The sequence below is a fragment of the Sturnus vulgaris genome, chromosome 15 (genome assembly GCF_052056855.1).
Source record: "Sturnus vulgaris isolate bStuVul1 chromosome 15, bStuVul1.hap1, whole genome shotgun sequence".
Taxonomy (NCBI): domain Eukaryota; kingdom Metazoa; phylum Chordata; class Aves; order Passeriformes; family Sturnidae; genus Sturnus; species Sturnus vulgaris.
Genome location: NC_142257.1, coordinates 12,522,955 through 12,543,592, shown reverse-complemented (window position 1 = coordinate 12,543,592; position 20,638 = coordinate 12,522,955). Strand labels below are relative to the sequence as shown.

At 44.7% G+C, this 20,638-nt stretch overlaps 1 protein-coding gene across 21 annotated transcripts in view; it reads left to right on the top strand.

Annotated features, from left to right (window-relative positions):
- Window positions 1-20,638, top strand: part of SEPTIN8 (septin 8) — a 47,830-nt gene that overhangs the window by 17,675 nt on the left and 9,517 nt on the right. For 4 of the 21 annotated variants that reach the window (XM_088173795.1, XM_088173788.1, XM_088173787.1 and 1 more), the window contains exons 3-9: window positions 910-1,105; window positions 1,776-1,962; window positions 7,205-7,366; window positions 8,805-8,901; window positions 9,249-9,417; window positions 9,673-9,805; window positions 10,480-10,670. In XM_088173795.1, coding sequence (XP_088029921.1) covers window positions 910-1,105; window positions 1,776-1,962; window positions 7,205-7,366; window positions 8,805-8,901; window positions 9,249-9,417; window positions 9,673-9,805; window positions 10,480-10,670 — 1,135 coding nt within the window. Of the gene's footprint in view, window positions 1-909; window positions 1,106-1,775; window positions 1,963-7,204; window positions 7,367-8,804; window positions 8,902-9,248; window positions 9,418-9,672; window positions 9,806-10,479; window positions 10,671-12,868; window positions 15,649-17,250; window positions 18,455-20,638 lie in introns of those variants that run through there. The other 17 variants (XM_088173796.1, XM_088173790.1, XM_088173789.1 and 14 more) reach the window with 13 other exon arrangements.

The following is a 20,638-nucleotide window of genomic DNA, read 5'->3' as shown; positions in this document are numbered from 1 at the left end:
AACTGAACAAGAGAATGTAGCTTACATCAGGAAGCGAGTTCTTCATATGTCTGCTTTCAGATTAATCTAGAGCACCAGCTGACTTTATTTCCTTGCACAACTCTTAGCCACAATCGGTAGGAAGCAGTGCATGCCTCTGCCCCACTCTGAGCACTCTGAGGTGTTTATGCTCCTGGGAAGAGCAGAGCCTGAGGTGCTGGAAGAATGAGAGACTCCAAAGCCCTTGGCAGTAGGTATGGCACCTCTGTAGAGCAGAACTTTTCCCACCTTTCTGCTCTCTAACCAGTGTATCTGCTGTAGGGCTCCTCAGCAGTGCCTGTCTCTGTTGAAGCGGTAGCAGAACGGTAGCAGAATGGACTGCCTGGGAAACGAGCAGAGAGTAGAAGGTTATTTCCTTGGATTTTGCCTCTCTTCACCCCCATGACCAATAGGGCTGTGTGTAGTGAATAAGGAATTTAAATGAGGCCCCTTCTAGGCCAATGTTTAAAAATCAGTCTTGTTTCGTTACCAGGAACAGCAGTTCAGAGCCTTTCTTGACTCATAAACAGCTTGTCAGCCAAATGTACTGGGATAGAGGTTTTTGTGACACATCCTTCAATGGCTACTAAAATTGTCCTCTCCATAGCTTCTCTAGTGCAGAATCCCCAGCAAAGTCAGGGGTCATGGAAAGTAGCGTGCTTTTCTGTGCTGGTGTGTTTTGTGTGATACCGGGAGACAAAACCCAAGTGCTCTATGTTGTTTGCATTAAGCATGGGAAGCCTTCAAGAAGGCAGACACCTGTGTGACATGTCTGTCCACAAGCAGTTTGTGGTGACCTTCCACAGTGTAACTTAGTTCTCTAATTAATGTGCTTTGAAGTACCTGTGGCAAATTCATGCTGCAAATGAGCTCATGATTTGTCCTTCCTAGGTGAGACTGGCATTGGGAAGTCCACGCTGATGAACACCCTCTTCAACACCACGTTTGAGACAGAGGAAGCCAGTCACTACGAGAACGTGGTTTGCTTGCGGCCACGAACCTATGACTTGCAGGAAAGCAATGTCCACCTGAAGCTGACCATTGTGGATGCAGTTGGATTTGGGGATCAGATAAATAAAGACGAAAGGCAGGTCTTGTGCCATCTGCTCGGCATTTCTGTGCTTGCCTCATTCCTAACCACGAGACATCAACTCCCTGCAGTTCCCCTTGCAGTGCTGCAGAAGTGTCTGTGTCTCTGTTAAAGGAGTTGCTGCCTGTAATGGCTCTGGTTCTGGGGACAAAGGGTAGAGGGAAATGGGTGAACAGCCAAAAAAAAAGATCACAGGAGGTCTTTCCAGCAGAGATTGCTGTCCTCCAGGGGCATGAGCTGTTAACCAGCTGTCCTCAGAGCAGGGTCAGGAATTATCCATTCTGAACTTCTCATTTAACTACACTGATATCTTCAAGCCCCAGGTAGAGGCTTTCTGGGATTCCAAGGTGTCTCCTTGGTCATGTTGCATTGCTACAGACAGATGGCTGAGCCCTGAAATCCGGGCAAAGTTTGATACGGGGAAGTAATCATCTTTCTGTGCTCCACTGTCCTTAGACTTTGCAGTGCAGCCTCAAGAATCTCCAGCAACCTTTGGATTATAAGGTCTGTGTGTAAACACTACACTTTTCCCGTTGAAAAGCTAAATTGTTTGAGTCTTAAAATTTGTTTTTAAGTGATATCATGGAATGTCTAGGAGGATTCTTTCAGCCTTTGGACAGTTTAGATTTGTGCTCCAGTAGCTGGTTTGCTAATGGGATGGTTTTAGTTACAGGCCAATCGTAGAGTACATTGATACGCAGTTTGAAAACTATTTGCAAGAAGAGCTGAAAATCCGCCGGTCTCTCTTCAACTACCATGACACAAGGATTCACGTCTGCCTCTACTTCATCACCCCCACTGGGCACTCTCTCAAGTCCTTGGACCTGGTGACAATGAAGAAGCTGGATAGCAAGGTAGGGGGTTGGAGACTGTTGTACCTCTTTCTGAACTGTTTCTGTTGGTACTGATTGTCATGTGAAAGGTTTTGTTCCTTCTGTGCAAATAAATGCTGGACTCCTTCCTGCATGGCAGCTGAGCCATTCTTAGGACTCTGGTAAAGCTTTGTATGGCCTCCTGGTTGCTGAGGTCCTGTGCTTTTCTCAGTGACTTTATTGAAGAATGTCAGGAAAAGTCTGTTTTCCAGTTGGTTGTAAATTCCAGAGTGTCCCTCTATTGTAAGAATTTACCCAGATTAACTGATATTTATCAAAGCTGTCAGCTGCAGCTCTATTGGGTGTGCAGGTGAGGATGCCTTCCAGCTTCAGCAGTCAAATTGTGGAGTCACCTTTGCTATCCTGACCTGTCAGCAGGGAGAGAGGGGCTGAGAGCCACCAGAACTGTGGTTGTCCTAAGGTGGTGTTCAGTGCTGAGGAGACAAGGGCTGAGCAGAAGCCTTGGCTGTGTGTGCTGGTGCACAGGGAGTGTGCGAGTTGTCACTGCTGGCAGTTCCAAGTGATCTGGATAGGAGATCTTCAGTATCTTCTTAAAGTGTAGATATGGTAAGGAATTCTCAAGGTCATAGGAATCCTAAAAGTGGGTCATGAGAGGGTCTACTGGGGTTGTTTCTTTGTGCATAAGCCTTAGGGGGCAGGGTGTTACCTAACCAACTACTTGCTTATATTCCTGCAGCTGGGAACAAGTTTCTGACATAGTTTTAAGTGTTCCAGATGGCTTCCAGGGAGCTGCAGGAGGCTTCAAAGGTCACTAGTGGCAGCAGAATCTCTTCTCAATAATTTCCGGTCTTTCAGAGAAGTGTTTTAGCAACAGGGTGGTTCCTTTCAGGTGGCAGATCCTGTTCAGCCTACAGAGGGACAGGCATGGCAGGTGGGACCCTGCAGGACCTGTGGATCCCCTGGATTACACTGAGGGAGCACTCTTTCCTAGCTGTTGTTCATGTGCAGCTCTGTTGGACTTTCCTGGTGGGTTGAGTTCCCCCTGTGAAGTCCCTGCTGCTTGCCCTTACCACCTAGGGTTCATGGCCTTCTTTTCCTTGGCAAAGCAAGAACTGGCTTTCCATTGCAGTGGGCTGTTTGTAGCTTTAACGACTGTTACACTGACTTCATCAGGAATCTGAAAACTTTCCCTTAATAAACTTTTGTCGCTTGGTACGGAGCGTTACATATTCCCAGAAGTATTTTTGGAGGGAAGCTTTTGCACTGTTCCCCTTGGTGCTGGTGGTCCTACAAAGCATTTCTCTCCTTTCCTTCTCATTTCCTACTTTTCACATCTCCTTGTGGTTGCCTTTAATGTGATCCTTTCGTAGTACCAAAATAAATCCTTTGTACTTGTGTACAGATGAAAACTTTGTGCGCAGGTAAACTTTTTATATTTCCAAACTTCCACTTTAATAGCCCTCTCTGGAGTAATTTTATGCCTTTGTTCTCATTGCCCTTCTTGCCCCAGCATGAGAACATCCTGGATTTCATGCTGTCGTGGCCTCATGTACACAAGTGGGAACGTGGAAATGAATAAGCAAGTGGAGCCCATTGATAGTTTCTGGGCATCAGGGATTTATGTTGCATTTCTGCACCGGTGTCATCCCAGGACATCAGGGTGCTTTCCAGGCACTCCCTGAGAGTTTGTGCGCGGCAGTGCAGTGCCCCTTTCCCATTACAAATGAACCATTTGTGCTGGGGGTTGGTGTGTGGGCAGAGTGAATCAAGGTGTCAGCAAAGCCCAGGCAGTTCTGCGCTCTCCAGACGGGAGCAGCGAGTGGTTACTGAGCAGAGGTGATGCGCATTAGCTCATGTCTGTTGCTGTGTGAGCACACCTGAACCTGCCACTCTTCTTGGAGAGCTTTGTGTGGCCCTTGTTTTACAGTTGAAGAATGGAGCCTGTGGAGATGTAAGGTACATCAGAGACAATGCTTTGCTCTGTGCTTTGCTTGCTCAGCCTCTGAGACTAGTTTATCAGGGAGTTTGTAGGACTATGGCTCAGTTCCATCTTTGCTTTAGCCCACAAGTGGCATGATCTGTTGTGCTGGGCAGGCTTTTGACTCTCTGTGACAATTTCAATAACCGGTCTTGCTTTTAGTGTAAAGTTTATGAAATCGCTTCTGGGTAAAGTTGCTTGGAAACAAAATTTTCTGTTGCATTATAAGACAATATCTGTTTGGCTGAGTTCATGGCCAGCTGTTATCTGGGGTGTTTAGTTACAGCTAGAGAGCAGAAGCATCTTCAGAAGTAGTTGTAGGTAGATGGAATTTGGCTGGCTGCCTGGCTGCTAGTGGGAAGCACATAGGACCTGACAGGTACAGAGTTTCCACTGGGTTTAACCTGGGAAAAGCAGGAGATAAATAATAGTGCATTTGTATCAGATAAGAAGGTGATTTATTGATTTAAAACCCAGCCCTGTCATGGGAAGTGCTGGCACAGTGTGTGCCGCCATAAGGGCCCTGGGGCCTGCTGCTTGTCCCTGGATGGTTTTCAGTCAGCATATGCTGTTTGAGCTGCAGCTAACTGCCTGCTCTCCAAGAGATGACACATCCTAGACAGGTGGGAATGCTTCAGGCAGTCTGTGCCTCAGCTCTTTGGTTTCTGAAGTAGGATTTGCCTGTTGGCTTCACTGCAACTTGCATTCAGTGGAGATGGGGAGAAATTCAGCTGTATTTCACAGGACAGAAGTGCCTGCAGTCTTATTGGATCAGCAAAATTATTTTCTACCAAATTACAAGTTCTTACAAGTTTTATTTTTTGAAGATGAGAAGCAACTCTGGTCAGAAAGACTTGAGAAGGAGGTGCATTTTTGTCTGTGTATGCAGGAGTTCCCTGTCCTGTCTGAAGCACTGACTTCCTCTGGTCATAATTCCAGCTCCAATAAAGCCCTCCAGCACATGGACTGACAGGCAAGGGGACACTGAACCTCTGTCACATTCAGTGGGGTGATATGCCAGTAGTCAACTGCATGATTTTATTACTAGATCTTCAAATAGAGAATATTGCTCTTCTACCATGAGATGCAAGGATGTTGCTGTAGGATTTTGCCTTCAACCCAAGACCAACATTATTTGTGTAAAAAGAGTAGAGAGAGAACCCTTGTGTAGTTCTAGCATTCCTTCCTTTTATTGGGATTTTAAAACCTGTTCAGGAGCAGAGGTGACTTTTCTTCTCTAGCTGCATATATATCAGTTTGTCACTAATCTCTGTGCCACAGACTTGGCCTTTGCATGGAGATGAATATGTGGAAGGTGCTGCGGGGAGATAGGATAAGACTTTCAGTTCAGTAGTATCTCATATCTTGTTGGTTTTTTGTTTCCAAACTGTTCCATCCTTTCTCTGTATTGTGAAGGAATGAACCCATTCTAGCCTTAGAACTACACTAAAATGCCATATCCATGCCTCCCCAGCATTGATGTGACTATTGATTATTGGAAACACAATTTGTAAAACCCCTTTGTATTGTGAACTTTGTGTCAGCAAATGTTTACTGAGTTGCCTTTTCAAAATACAAGAAATGCGGTTGAGGGCACTCGAACCAGCCTTGGTTTGCACTTTTTTTGAGTAGTGCTGCAACCACGGTGGTGACCACAGAGCCTGTCTCTTCTGCTGCTAGGAAGGTACACCAGGTTCCAGGCTCTGCACCTCCTGTGTTGCTGTAAGCAGGGCTGAACTGGTGCCCTTTGGAAAAAGAAGTGGAAGTTGCTCAGGCCGATTGAAAAGGGATGTGAGCCCTGAGCTGACCCTTTTTCTGTGAGAGATAGTGAAGCCTCCACAGCTTTTAGCACGTTAGGGAGACACCCAGCTGTGGTCATGGCCCTTTTACCTTTGTCAAGAGGACATCGACCTACTGAGCAGTGGAGTGAGCAGCAGGCCTTTTTCTGTGGGAGGGCTGTGGTCCTTGGTAAAAGAGTCCGGGTCAGTGGCTGAGAAAAAGAGGAAGTTATTCTCTCAGATATATTTGCAATGAGCAAATTTAGACTATTTTCGTTCAAAGTAAATAAATGCTCTTATGTTTAGTCAGTGCTAAACCACTAAACAGAGAACAGGGGAGGGGGAGCGGTGGTGCAAGGGGAACCCAAGAAGTATGGAAAAAACACTGAGCTACAAAGAACTTGTGCTGGGAAAGCAAAGCCATTTGTTTTAATGGGCACCCACTGGAGAACAACTAGTTGTTCTGAATTTCAGCTCTGTAGGACAAGAAGCGTTGGCTGTTGGGAAATGTTAGATGGCAAATCAGACTTTCCCTTATTTGTTTAAATTCTTGTGTTTCACTGCTATGAATTTGCCTGCTGTTCAGACAGACAAGTTCTGCTGTTTGTTTAAGCAGTGGTTGGCAGCATCACACTTGGCTTTTCTGGGCACATCAGCATTATCTAGCGCAGTTTCCTGTGATAGATCCAGCCCCACTTTAGCTCTCTTAAGCATGAGGCCATAATAGGCCCCATCTCTCCTGATGGATGTGGGATGTGGCCCTTGTGTACTTTTGATCATGGTGGGTACTGGAACACAGGGAGACCTCCCCACTGTGCAGCTTGTGGGTGGCTTTGAAGCCCAGGTGGATGAAATTGTGTGGGGGTATAGTGACTGTTTGCTCATGTGAAACCAAAGGTGAGCAAGAACAGCATGAAAATAAATACGTCTGCTGTATGGCGCCCTTCGCTTTCTCCATATAATCCGCATGGCACACCCAAGATGTGATCTTCACCAAGAGGCTCATGGAGTCCTTGAAGAGGATCATTAGCTGCTGTCAGAGCATCTGAGGAGTCCCTGCTCTTTGTACCTGAGCATGGGAAGGCTTCACATCAGCACGTTTCATCCTTGTGCTTGTCTTGTAAAATATCTCAGCATAGCCAGAGTGGATGGGTGGTGACAGCTGGAGTGAGCTCGGATGACAGAGCTACACTGTGTCTGTTTCCCTCGAGGTCTGTAACAAAATACATAGGTGAGAGAGTGGGCTTTGATTGGGGCCTTGTGTACTTAATGTGGGGTGTGTGGTTTGTCTGAAGTCTTATAGCCAAATGAGTCCTGGAAAACTCTTCCCGCTAGTGTTCACCTGAGCTGGGCTGCAGCTCCTGTGTAAATAGAGCTCCGAGGTGATTTTAGGAGATGTAAAATAGCCAGTAGGGCAGGATCTGGATCGGCCCCGGGCTTGACACAGCTGCTCACCCAGCTGCTGCTCACCTGAGTGTTTGTCCTTTCTTCCTCCCTTCTACTCTAGGTGAACATTATCCCAATTATTGCCAAAGCAGACACTATCTCCAAGAGTGAGCTGCACAAGTTCAAGATCAAGATTATGAGTGAGCTGGTCAGCAATGGAGTGCAGATCTATCAGTTCCCCACGGACGATGAGGCAGTGGCTGAGATCAACTCTGTGATGAATGTGGGTAATGCTGCCAGTTCCATTGCTGCTGAAAGTTGTGACAAATTAAATTGCTGCACAAAAACACATTTGAAGGGCGAGTTTTATTGGGAATGTCCAGACACTGTATCTGTTGGAAAGCTTTGCTGTGGGTCTCACAGATGCTAAAGGCTGTTGCATACAGAATTAATTAAAATGTGTCTCATCTTTAATCTGGGGGATCTCTGGAGAAATTTAGCTCTAGAATTTGTTTTATTGAATTTTTGAAAAACACTTTCCTCAAAATTATTTCTGTCTGTTTTTAGGCTACTTTGCATTTGAGGAAGAAGAAACTTTGAATAAAATATAACAGTTAAGATTTACATTAGTCTTGTGACTTAAGGAGGCTGACCAGAGAAAACCCAATTTAAAATAAAGAAGAAAAATTTTTAATCTCTGTTTTGTCTTTTTTGAAATTCAGGGATCCAATTCAGACCTGACTGAAGCACATGCAAAAACACTTTCAAGCTTCCTGTCTCCCAAATCAGAGTGCAGCTATGGCAGTAAAAACAACAGAAATGTTTCCATGTTAATTTTATAAATGAAAAGTAGCTTTTTCATCAAAATGAACGATTTCCTGCATAGCTGTTTCTGATTAAATGCTTTGCCTTTTCTTTCACCCTTCCTCCTACTATTTTGTTTTTAATTCAGTTACCAGTTGGTTTCTGGATGTTTTGTTTTCACCATAATAGGTTTTTTTTTTTGCTGAAATCATTAAAAATTTTGAGGATTCACTCTTATTTAAATAATTGCAAGCTGTGTGTATTGAGGAGAAAAACAGGAGTCATGCTTGCTTGCTTGGCTTTCTTTTTTTCCCCTTCCTTCCTCCAGTGAAAATATATTTGGCCACTTCTCCACGAGTTCTACTCATCACTAGACTTCTGGATCCATTTCTTTTTAAATGTGAAGGATTTTGTCAGCTTCATCCTACTGAAGCACCCACTCAGTGGCTCCTTCCTTGCTATCTCAAGGAGGGTTTCCTGTTTCCTCTGGGTGCCTGATGCTTTGCAAACTTGGAGAGTAGCAAGTACATGTTGTATCCTGCACATGTCCCTTGCAGTGCCCACACACTTGCTGTGCCAAGGCCTGTTTGTGGATGTCCCTGCCTGTGCTTTGAGCAAGGCAGGGAGTGCCTCACTGCTGCTGTGTACAGACTGACAGAGGGATAGAGTAGAGCAGTAATGACCACGATCTTCCTACAATATTCTCCAGCTGGTGCAGCCCAGACAGCATTGCTGGTAAGCTATGCTGTGGGCTAGTGATATCCCAGTATAGTAGAGATTGCTCTGAATATCAGAAATTGGTAAGTTCAAAGAAGGGACTCATGGAAGCAGCTCCTGGATGAGGGGGAGCTAAGGGTCAGGCTAAGCTCTGAGGGGTTACCCCAAGCACTGAGCCCCTGCCCTTGGCTCTGTTTCAGGCTCATCTGCCCTTTGCTGTGGTCGGTAGCACGGAGGAGGTGAAAGTTGGGAACAAGCTGGTGCGAGCTCGGCAGTACCCATGGGGAGTGGTGCAAGGTGAGGGGCCACAAGCCCACCCCAAACCTCCCTATGTGTGCTCAGGCAAACCCTGACACCTCCCCATCTCTGTCCTCCACCAGCACCTCTGCATGAAGGTGCCCCATGGTAAGTGGTGCAGGCATGTCCCCTGCAGCCTTTTGTGGGTTGGCTAGTCTTTCCTTGGAATTTCCCTTCCTACCAGCAGGTAGGAAGGTCGACAGGAATCCCTGCATCTGAGGGGTTGTATTGTGCCCTGAGCAGGGCAAGAGGCTCCTCAGGATGCGAGTATCTGGAGTCAATCATATGTGCCCTTGAGTTTCCCCACCATACCGCAGTTTGCTGACTTGTCCCTTCACTTCTATCAGTGGAGAATGAAAGTCACTGTGACTTTGTGAAGCTGCGGGAAATGCTGATTCGGGTCAACATGGAGGATCTGCGGGAGCAGACCCACACCCGCCACTACGAGCTCTATCGGAGGTGCAAATTGGAGGAGATGGGTTTCAAGGACACGGATCCAGACAACCAGCCCTTCAGGTGAGTGGCCTTCGCATCAAGCATCAATTTAGAGTGAGAGTTTGGTACTGACAGCCTCAAAAAATGGGAGATTTGTACATGAAATCTATAGTGCTGGGCTGGAAAATACCGGCACTGGGTTTGAACTTTGCAGCTGATTTGGATGTTACTTTCCCTGCCTGCTGTTTAGAAAAACAGCACAGACCCGCATGTATTTCCCCATCACTAACTCATCAGTGTCCAGAGAATCTAGATTTCATTTGCTTTTTTCCCTAGCCTCCAAGAAACATACGAGACCAAAAGGAAAGAGTTCTTGGGTGAACTCCAGAGGAAAGAGGAAGAAATGAGACAAATGTTTGTAAACAAAGTCAAAGAGACAGAGGCAGAGCTGAAGGAGAAGGAGAGAGAGGTGAGTGTGCCAAAAATTTGCGAGGAACCCAAACTACAGCCAGCAGGGAATCTGGGTCTGGGCAATGCATGAATCCTGGAAAGTACATTCCAGCAAACCTCACCAGCCAAGGCACAAACACATCACTGGTTTAGGTGCCTTGGAAACTAGTCTTCCCTATTCTGTGCAACGTGGAAATATGGCTGCTGTCTGGGGAGTGAAAGCCAGTGGCAGGAAGTTTAGGTGAGCATCCTTGTCAGAGAGACTTCTGTCTTGTGGCTCACTGGACAGCAGAGTAAAGGGAGCAGCTGGGCTGGGGTCCCCAGAGTCTAGTGGAGTTCCCAGTGTGAGGCCTAAGGAAGCAGCTGTGACTGGGAAGGAATTAAATGGACCATCCTCAGAACTAGTGAGGAACAAAAGACCCTGCAATGTCCCCAGCCCATGTGCAGGCTGAGCCAAATTCCCTTGTACTCATCTCCAGGGCTCATGCTGCCTCTGGTTTGCTGTGTGGTGTCAAGCAGAGCTGAATTTATTATGTCTTCCCCGCTTTTGGTGGGAACTGAGTGCTGTATTCTGCCTGCAGATTGGTCCCTGTGGTGGAGATTTGTGTGGGAGGTGTGACAGGGCTCCTGGGAAAGGGTTAGCACATCCAAAACAAGGTAAATGTGATGGTCAGAGGGTCTGTCTCCTACCAGCTGCATGAGAAGTTTGAGCATTTAAAAAGGATACACCAGGAAGAGAAAAGGAAGGTGGAGGAGAAAAGGAGGGAGCTGGAGGAAGAGATGAACGCCTTCAACAGGCGGAAGGTCGCAGTGGAAACCTTGCAGTCCCAATCCTTGCAGGCTACCTTACAGCAGCCATTGAAGAAGGACAAAGACAAGAAAAAGTAAGTGTCTGAATGGAGTCTTCCTCCTCTGCCACTGGAAAGCTGGGAGTCTGCTCAGATGCTTTAATGTTTGGTCAGTTGTTTAAACATCATACAGAAAAGGGGATTTTGGAATCCTAATTCCCATCCTTCTGATTCTTTTCTTAAAGCAGAGGAGAGATGAGCTCCTCCTGTTCCCGAGCACTGCCCAGAGGAGCCTGGGCAGGTGGGAGGGATTTGCAATTTGGGGCCATTCTCTAAAGGCTGATGGTCACATGGAATTCACTCTTGCGTCTGTGACAGCCAAGTCAAGTTGTGAAATGGGGCTCCAAGACACAGTTCTGATTAAAAGAAAATTCTTTTCACTTAAAGGCAGAGTTCTTTTCTTAGCTTGCTGCACATTAATTGACATTGCTGAAGCCAGCAGGAGCAAGGGTATGTAAATATTGCTGTTCCAGCCCCCTGATTGTGTAATGATAGACCAGGAGTGGGACAAACAGGTTTACAAAGAAAATACGTTGCGGGGGGTTATCCTGCTTCCAATTCAAGCCATTCTCTAGGGAGCAAAATAAGGAGCACTGTCATGCAAACTGGCAATTCTGCTATTGCAACATTTTTTGTTACTTTCCCTTGCATGAAGAAGCTCAAGAGTTAGGACTGCATTCTATCAAACTCAGAGCAGGCCGATGTCAAGGCTTTCTGAGCCTCTTAATAATGGCAAGAAAAAAAGACCATGAAGGGTAGCAACACTCAAGTTTGTGCTTGAGAGCACGGCATTCATCTTCTCACTGCTGATGAGATCTTGTGGTCTGTCATTTCCCAGTTGTGAACTGCAGTACCAGAGGACCTGTGGAAGATAACGGAGTAGATTATTTGAGTATTTCATTGACATGTAAATGTGTTGGTGCTAAAACCAAAGCTTTCTCTTCTGCAGACTGCTCGACATGGTCTGGGCATGGCCCGTCTCACACACAGAGTCTAAATGGTTTGTAAAATACTTTGCTGAAAATAGGCTTTAATCTGAATTGAGAGCTGAATCCTAGGGCTTTCTTGGGTGTGGGACTGCATTAGGGAAGGTGAGCTGTGGCTTTTTCTGGCCCTAAATGGGATCTTCACCCTTTCCTCCGGTCTAGCTCAGCTGTTAGGGTGAAGCCTCCCACGCCCTTGCCACATGGATGTAAATAAGATAACAAAAGAGGCTCTTTCCCCTGATGAAGTTGCAGGGTTTATTTCTTGTGGGTAGCGAGGAAAAGAGAGCGAGGACAGGGGGTACAGGTCTTTTCTAGGGTCTGAAAAGGGGGGCGGGGAGAAATTGGATCCCAGCCAGCCCTGTATGGCCAGGAGGGGAGAGGGACCAAGCTACAGGGCATAGCAGGGGTCACGGAATGTACCATTTACAATGCATCTCGGAAATGCAACATCTCCTCGTTTTTTGTTTAACAAAGTTGAAAGAAGTCTCGGAAATGCAACAGTGAGCACAATGGTAACTTGTGTGAGTGATCCCAGCAGCAGGGATGGACTGTGAACATGGGCCAAGAAATGCTGCAGCTTCCCCTCTGCTCCTTCTGGCTGCAACAGAAAAGTTTTTCTTGCACTTTGCTGAATTTAGCCCACCTGCAGATGTGAGTCCGGACCGTTGCTCTTCTGGGTAGCAAAAGAAACGAGGCATGGTCAGGAGCAGGACTGGGATGCAGCTTGGTGGCGTACAAAGGTCTGAAGGGCACCCACAGCTTGTGCTCTTGCACACTGGGGGACCCTGTATGGTGCTGGGGCAGGGAGGCTCTAGCTCTGGAGCACAGGTAGAGGAGGTGTACCATCGGCAGAATGGTTTTGGAATTTTATTTTATTTTATTTTTATTTTTTGGTTGTTTTTTTCTTTTCAAACCTGTGAGCTAGCTCAAAATATGGGGTTTTGCGATTACTGCTCAAGTAAAATTTCTAGGAGAGTTAGTTGAACTCTATCATCTCCTGGTTCAAGACAGTGTTCTTAGTAGCTTTAATAAGGAAAAAATTGTGATTTTTTTAACAGAAGAATTGCAGAAGTTGGGGGAAAGAGAAGTGTTTGTGGTGCTGAGCAGGTTGTGCCAGGCTGTTCTCACCTGAAGCCTTCAGCTGCCCCAGCACTGTTTGTCCTCCTCCTTTTTTTATTTTAACATACTTCACGTTTGTTTGATTTTCATAACTTTAATTTATGCTTTTTTATGTTTTGTTTCTTTCAGTTAATCTCACACAGACTTTCAAGCCAAGAGTGGACTTGGTGCTTTCATGTCTTAAGTTGCTTGAGTTTCCTACCCTGAGTGATCCTTCTCATAACATTGTGTGAGTGGACCAAAGTGAAAGAGAAAATGAGCATCTCCGGTGGTTGCAGTGTTCCGACCTGCTGTTTTCTTTTCAGAATTATCAGGAGGTTTGCAGGAAGTAACCATACATGTACATTTTGTTTAACAAAGCCAACTAATCCCTCAAGTAAGATGTTTTGTTCTAAACCCATTGATTGAGCAGCTGCGTATGAATTGACCAGAACTGAACTTGTCTTACCCAGCTAAATAATTGCTTTCTACATTTTTTTTTTTTAATTGGCCAAGATGACTGCTGGAGGCTCATTGACCTCCCCTGTACATGCAGAGTGAGAGGAGTGGTCTGAAGAATGCTGAAATGTTTGTTTTTCTAACAAAATTCTAAAGTAAGTTTTTAGAATGGGTAGAAAACCACAACATTTAGGCTTTCTGCAGGAATCTTAGTCAGAGTAACCCCCATTCCAGTAATTCTGTATTAATTCCTGAATTACTCTTCACACTATCTACATCATTTATTTTATATATATATATATATATATAAAAGGAGAGAGAGAGAGAGTGATTAATAACAATAATGGGGACAATGTTTTGAATTTTCTTTACTGCTAAACTAGAACATTTATAGAGAGGTTTTTCATAAGAGCTTGTTGTATGAAATGGAACTGCAGGATTTTGTAACATTTCAGTTGTCACTTACCAATGTATTTACTGTTTACTGTTGTGTAAATTATTTAAGCCAACATCTTTACTTTTTAATCTTAAACCTGATATGTGCCTAATAAGGAGTCTCCTGCTCTTGAGCTGTGCACTGTATTTAGGATGACAGGCTCTGTTCCTCTTAGAAGGTGCTTCTTTTGACAACTCCTCATGCCTCGAAATCACAGCTTTGTTTTACTGGGCAGCTGAGCTTAGAGGAATAATTAGGATTAATATTATTATTATTTTTTCCACTCAAACCATTTTGTGTATAGGCAGAGCAATAACTGAACGGAGAGTTAACTAGCTGTGTTGTCATGGAAAAATAGTTGGACCCATATCCATCCATCCATCAGATCCTACCTAGGCTTAATGAAAAGAAATATTTTCTATTAACCCGCATATAGTATCTCTAGAGTTTCTAAAAACACTGGCTGGCTAAGTGTTGTGAGTGTGTACGTTTTTATTTAGCTATTAACATTACATAATTTTTCTCATACGTTTTTTGTTAAAGACTTGTCTTTAGGCTGTCAGTAAATTCCTGATGTGCCGTGCAGAAGGAGATGCGGGGCCTGGGTCTGAGCTGTCACAGGGCTGTCACAGGGCAGCGTTTTGCTGGGTTCTGAGGTTCTTTAACTCATATTCCATTAAAGCAGCTTTTTTTTCCCCTTCTTAAATACATGCTCAGGTGTTAAACTGTTTTCCAGTGGACCTTGGTAGAAAAGAACCTCACAAAGATCTCACTGGTACCTTTTAGAACAGGCTTTTGTTGAAAGAATAAAAATTCTGCACTTGCTGGGAGTCGTCTGAAAGCTGGACATTTAATTTTTAAGGCTGTGCGTTCAGGTTAGACATATTTTAAAAAGTAGCTATCAAATGTTAGGAGGGTTGGTGTGGTTTTCTCAAACACGTACAAGGAACCCCACCTTTTATTACATGCAAGAAGACAATTCCACCTCGCCTCTGACTACAATCATGTAGCAAATTATTTTTTACTAATCTTTTATGAGAGAAACTGTGGTGGACTAATTGCCTGAGCAAGCAGTGCTCTTTGGTTCATTGTTTTGCTGGGATAAAACAGTAACTGGTGGTACTGGTGTGCATCCAGCTGCCTCACCAGTGTGTTCCAAATCAATAGTTCTCTTCTGATCTCATGCTGCAGCCAGCAATAGCTATGCAAATGATTTCTCTCTGTCCTGGCTCATCGGAGATCAATTATTATTTCCTGTAATAACAAAGAGTAAAAATCTTCAAATCCATGGGCATTGTGGAGAAATTTACAGCATTTTCTGAAGAAGACATGCAGAATGTAACAAACAATGTTTTCATTATGATGATTATTATATTACTTTGTGTTGTGACGGGCATCCCTTGTCCTTGTAGTTGCTTGTTCAACATCATTATCTCCCCGAGGCGACTCAGTCATATATTTTCCCCAAGTACTTGGTTTTTTTCTTTTGGCTGAGAAAAGATTTAAGTATTGTGGTAGGGTAATTCTGTATCTTATTTTTACTTAACAAATTACAATTACATTGTGATGCTAATCTCACCTGGTCTGAAGACTTAAAATCTTGTAAGCTAGAAAAAGTTAAAGAAATACCCTTCAGAAATTACTGAAACCATCCAGTTACACATCCTTCAGCTGTTTTATACATTTATCTGTAAAAGATTGGTATTAATGGGAAGAAGTATAAATGTTTTTATCATTTAAACATTTATCATCCTGTATGTTGTCTGCTTTCTAAATTAAATTGTGTTTTGTGGGTCTCTGAGTGGGGGTCATGCCTGGCTGAGGTGGCTGCCCCAGGGGTGTAGATGGGGGTGGTTTGGAGCCATGGAGGCACCTTGGGGACCTGGGGGACACAGCCCTCCTGGACATGTTGCATCCCTTTGCTTTGTCATTCCTAGCGTGTTGGGGTTCATGGTTTGTTGTTTTGTTTTTTTTTTTACTTTCTTTCCACTCACTTTGTACTTTTTTCTTTTATTAAATCTCACATGTATTTTGAGGTTTTGTGGTGTCATTTATTTAGTGGTGCATTTTCTGTGCAGTCTAGTTATTTTTCTGTATTATCTGTCGCAATAATAATGTGTTGTGATTGTGAGCTTACCAGTCACAGGCTGTCATATGACTATTGGGAACATTCAAGAATATAATTAGTTAATTAATTAACAACTAGTTAATCACAGAGTATGTGGTAATGTACTTCCTATGTAATCTGGGGGGAAATTCTTAGATATTAATGCAAAAGCCATCCATGTTTGGGCAGAAAGAGCTTTGAGGCTTGTTGGTACATCTCCTTTGTGAGATCTGGTGACTGAGCAGGGGGCCATATCAGAAGCTTTGCTGATTTTATGGTATCCAAAGAGGGAATTTAAAGATAGGGTGAAAAGGGAGCGAAGGTGGAGAGGTTTTCTGGTGGTGCATCCAAAGCTGTGTTCCTTATCTGGAGAAGGACATTATACACTTAGGTCAAGGTCAACAGAAGAGCACAGCTTTAGTTCGATGCTCTGCTTTCAGAGAGCTGCTGAAATTTTACCCAAAGATTTGTTCTCAGTGTCTGTTCTCTGGGCCATTGCTACACGCCAAGTTACATTCACTCATCTTTGGGTCCTTCTGGGGTGTATTTGGTATTGGACTGAGATGAGTGCTGCACTTCAGACACAGCCAATGTGGAGTTTGGCTGATGCATAGTGTTTGCTGTAGCAGTGCTTCTGGTGGGAGGTTTTTCTGTAGCCCCAGCTTGAAGAGCAAAACCAGGCTGGTGATCCTGGCTGCCTCTCAGAGCTTTTTAAGAATATGCAGCTGGAAACCTTTTAGGCAAAAGCTTTAGGGAATTGCCAGTTGATACCAAGTGGGTTATATGAAATGTTTACATCCTTTTCCATCCCAACACATTTTAAAGATAAATCTCGAAGACCAGAGAGAAGCACGTGCATTTAGGTACATCAGAATTCAGGAAACCAAAGGTAGTGGAGTAGCTGGTCCTTTTAAAGATGGGCCACCTGGTAATTCAGGTGATGTGCTTTGGCAAGTGTCTTTCTAGAGGAGCAGTGTTAGGAGCTTTCATTAATATTTGTGCAAAGCTCCTAGAGATGCTTTGAGGAGAAGGAGAAATGCATAGCTTTGTTAGAAAAGCAGCTCAGCAGTGAGGTAGGTGCTGCCCATGCTTTGCAGTTCCAGAGGCGAAGCCCGGTGGCCAAGGCCCTGAGACATGGTGGTACTTTTCCTTCAGGAGACAGCCTGACAAACCCAGCCTTGTCCTTGGCTGTTCCATTGGGAGAACTGTGTGGCTGTGAGGGATGGAATGAGGCGAGGACTGTGCCAGGCCACTGCTCCAGCTGTGTGTGCTGGTTGGCTGCTCTTGCGGCTCTCCATCACCTGGGATTTCTCAAGTTCCATCAGCAGTCTTTTCCCATTAAAATTTTAAATCAATCTTCTGATTACCAGTTCCAAACAAGAGGTTGGCAGCTGTGAGAGCTTCTCTGAGTTGCAACGGGTTAAACTCAAATGTCTGTACAATAGATTGGTGCTTTGACCTTTCATGCTGTCTTTACTTAATGTAAATAACTGAAACTTAAACATTGATTCTCTTTTGTTCTTTCTATAGCTTTTTTAGTCTTCCCAGTGCATACGCCATAACAGGAAGATATGTTAATTAGAAGATTTATTAAGGCCAAAACATCTCATGGAGAAGAAAATGGGTGCTTACACCTTTAAGCTTGCAATGTATTGCACAGAAGAGAATATATAGCAAGGACTAAAATTCACCGTGCCTTTTGATGGGGAAAAGTTTGCTTAATCAGGTCTCTTGATAAAGTTGAAATCCAAGATACTTGCCAAAAGGTAAACTGCTAATTCAAGCTGCTGCACGGCTCGCACTAAATCCAGAATGCTTATTTTGGGCCTCTTACCCCAAGGGAGTTAACACTGACTGACTCCAGAGTGATGGATAAAGCTGGGGTAGTGTGAGGAGCTTTCAGCTTTGCTGCTCAAGTTGCTGCAGTAGCAGGGTCCTGCAGGTCCTCTCCTCAGTCTGGTTTTGGAGTGTAACTGGGGAACCTGATGTCCCTAACCTGACATCCCCTAGTTTGACATCTCATCTTTCAGCTGGATTCTCACCTTTCATAACAATAACTCTTTGTGCAGCTTGCTTCTATGTACTTACAGGTTTTATAACCAAAATGCTCCAACCTTCATTTCTTTAGTTTTCTGAGGGCTGTACGTGGTGCCTCACACCATAACCTCTTCCCCAGAGCTCCTTGCCCACCTCCCACCTGCTGCTTCAGGGCCAGGTAATCTTGCCTAGCCAGTACAGGCTCTGCTCGTCCTGCTGGTACATGAAGGGTGAGAAGGGAACCATTTTAAAGTGCAACTAAGAGTTATTTATTAAGGAGGGGAAATGGTTTAAAGCTAGAGACTCGGTGTTCCTGGTGTAAGTTCTGTGTTTGTAACAGACTGGCTTCCCCTTACACAAATACTTTTTCTAAAAAAAGGAAAGGGGAAAAACGAAGTGTGTTGTCTGTGCCCCAGTAACTTCATACAGGAACAGGGAGAGGCCCGCTTTTTTATCTTTGTTTAAAGAGTTTATCTTTGTTTTAAACAACCTTGTAAATGAATCTCAGGAATGACCTGTACCAAAGCTGGGTCTAATAAAAACAAAACTGGCATGTTTAACAAACATCTGTTAAAACCATGGTTTGTACACCAAGTGTAACCAGAACAATGTCCTCTGTCGAAATTCACAACCCTCTGTGATCCCAGTTTCCCCTCATTAACCCTGTTGCCCTGTAATTAAAGTGTGATGTCACCTATGCACTCTATGTCTTACTAGCTGCTATCCCCAGACTCCCTCTCTTTTTCCCTGGCTGATGCTTTCCCCACTGCCCTGAGGCTGGGAGGATAGGAGTGGCCAAAAGCCAGTCTTTGGCAGGAGGTTTGAAGAAGTCTCACCCTGTGCTCCCTACTTCATGCTGGGTGGTGTGACCAAAGTGGAACAAAGGCTGGGAACCGGGAGTGTGGGTGTATGTTACAGGAGCCCCCCCAAGGCTCCCACGGAGGACATTGTGTCTCTGTAATGCCCCAAGAGATAGTGAGGTTGGTGTAGAGGTACTGACTGCCCCAGGCACTAAGTGCCTGTCCCTAGGGTATGTGATAAGTGACAGTCTCTAAACCCTCTGGGCTTCCCTTAGCCTAAATTAGAACTGGGAAATAGATTGCAGTTGTAAAAACTATGTGGCCTGAAAATGACTAAACTGGACATACGGAGACTCCTGCCACTTGCAGGCATTAGGGATGAAACCCCATGACAAACATGTTCGCCCCATGTTCTTCATCCCTGACTGTCCCTTCTGCCACAGTGGGCAGGGATGAGGCACCAGTTGTGTCAGGGGAAGTGAGATCAGCTGGGAAGCACCAGGATATGACACAGCTGTGTCTTGGGGGCCGTGAATTCAGAGCTGGAACTCTGCTTAGGAGGGCTCTATCTGTCTTCATGTCTGTGCACGGAATGTGGGAAAGCTGAAGCTGTGTGTGACCATCAGGCTGAGCTATGATACAGCCTTTGCTGCTGTCCTGATCACTGTTTTAAATTTGCTTGTGTTCTCTTTTGAGGCCAGCCACTCTAATTCCTTTGGCAAGGCTTTCATCCACCTTGGAGCTTTTGTCAAGTTAGATTCCCAGCAGGATAGGTGAATTGGGACTAGAAGCTTTTTGTTCTTTTTCCAAATTGCACCGCTTTCACTTTTTCAAATCTTAATCAAATAAAGTTCTGTTTGTCCTAACCATAGTTAGATCACCAGGGGGATTCTAGTTGTACATCTTGCTGAAGAGGAATGGGAGGGGGCTCTGAGACCTGTCAGAAATTAATCTATCTCTCCATCTCAGTGCACTTTTCTGCCTTCTTAAAGAATTGAACTGTAAGTACTGCTCAAGTTGAATTTAATACACTAAAGTAATTTAGCAGGAGACAAAACCCAATAACTGTTCACAGTTATTGTACAACTGGAGTTGTATAGATGCAATTCCACAAATAAGGTATAACTATTGCATTACTCTTCCCTTTGCAGTGTTCTTGTCTTTTGGTCAATTCTCTGACCACAGGAGTTTTCTGTATTTGTTCAACTGTGTAAATGAACTCTTCTCCTATATCATCACACATCCTCCACAGTTAGTGACACTGAGGCAGGTTTATTGTCAGAAGCACCCCAGTGAGTGCTGTCTGAAATGAGGCAGCTCCCTCCTCACCTGTAATGGTTCCGGGGCTACTGCATGAGCTGTGACGTGATTCCTTTAGCTGGGGCTTATGATTGGGGGACATTGTGGTGGATGGTAGGATCTGAAGTACTTTGCTGTTTATGTACATGTTTTAAAACAGACACAGAAAACTGTTCTGTAGGTGCTTACCATAGGGGATTTCAGGTGTAATTGCAGCCTTGTTTACAAGGTGGTGGTCGCTACGGCCATCTGGAAATCTGGCCTGAATTGAGGCAATAAGAGCCTGGGTTTGAGAGGTATGCCTCACCTGGGCTGAGATCTCCCAAGGGATTCCAAGGGAAGGGACCTTACTGAGTCAGACCTCTTTGAAAATACTCTATTAGCATTCTCTGTAGTTTTCCTGAGAGTGAATATTCCCCTGAATCATTAGGAAAAAACCTGGTATAATCACGGACAAAGACCCTCTAACTAATTAAAGTTAGAAAGTGGTATGTTTATTCACCGGCGGGCAGCACGGGAGTCACCTCCGAAAGGCGTGACCACCCCAAACAAGGTTCTTTGCCCTCTATTTATTCCCCAAGATCTTACATACAATACATATGCATTACCCCAGCACCTCCCATCCCCATCCCATATTAAAATGAGCCCATTAGTCCTTCACGCGTGCGCAGCTCTTCTCTTGAATTGGGTCGGTGGTCTCGAAATGGGTCAGTGGTCTCGAAGGATGAAGTCAGGAGAGTCTTCATCAGGTCTCGGAGACCCTCTGGCACGATCCAAGGCTC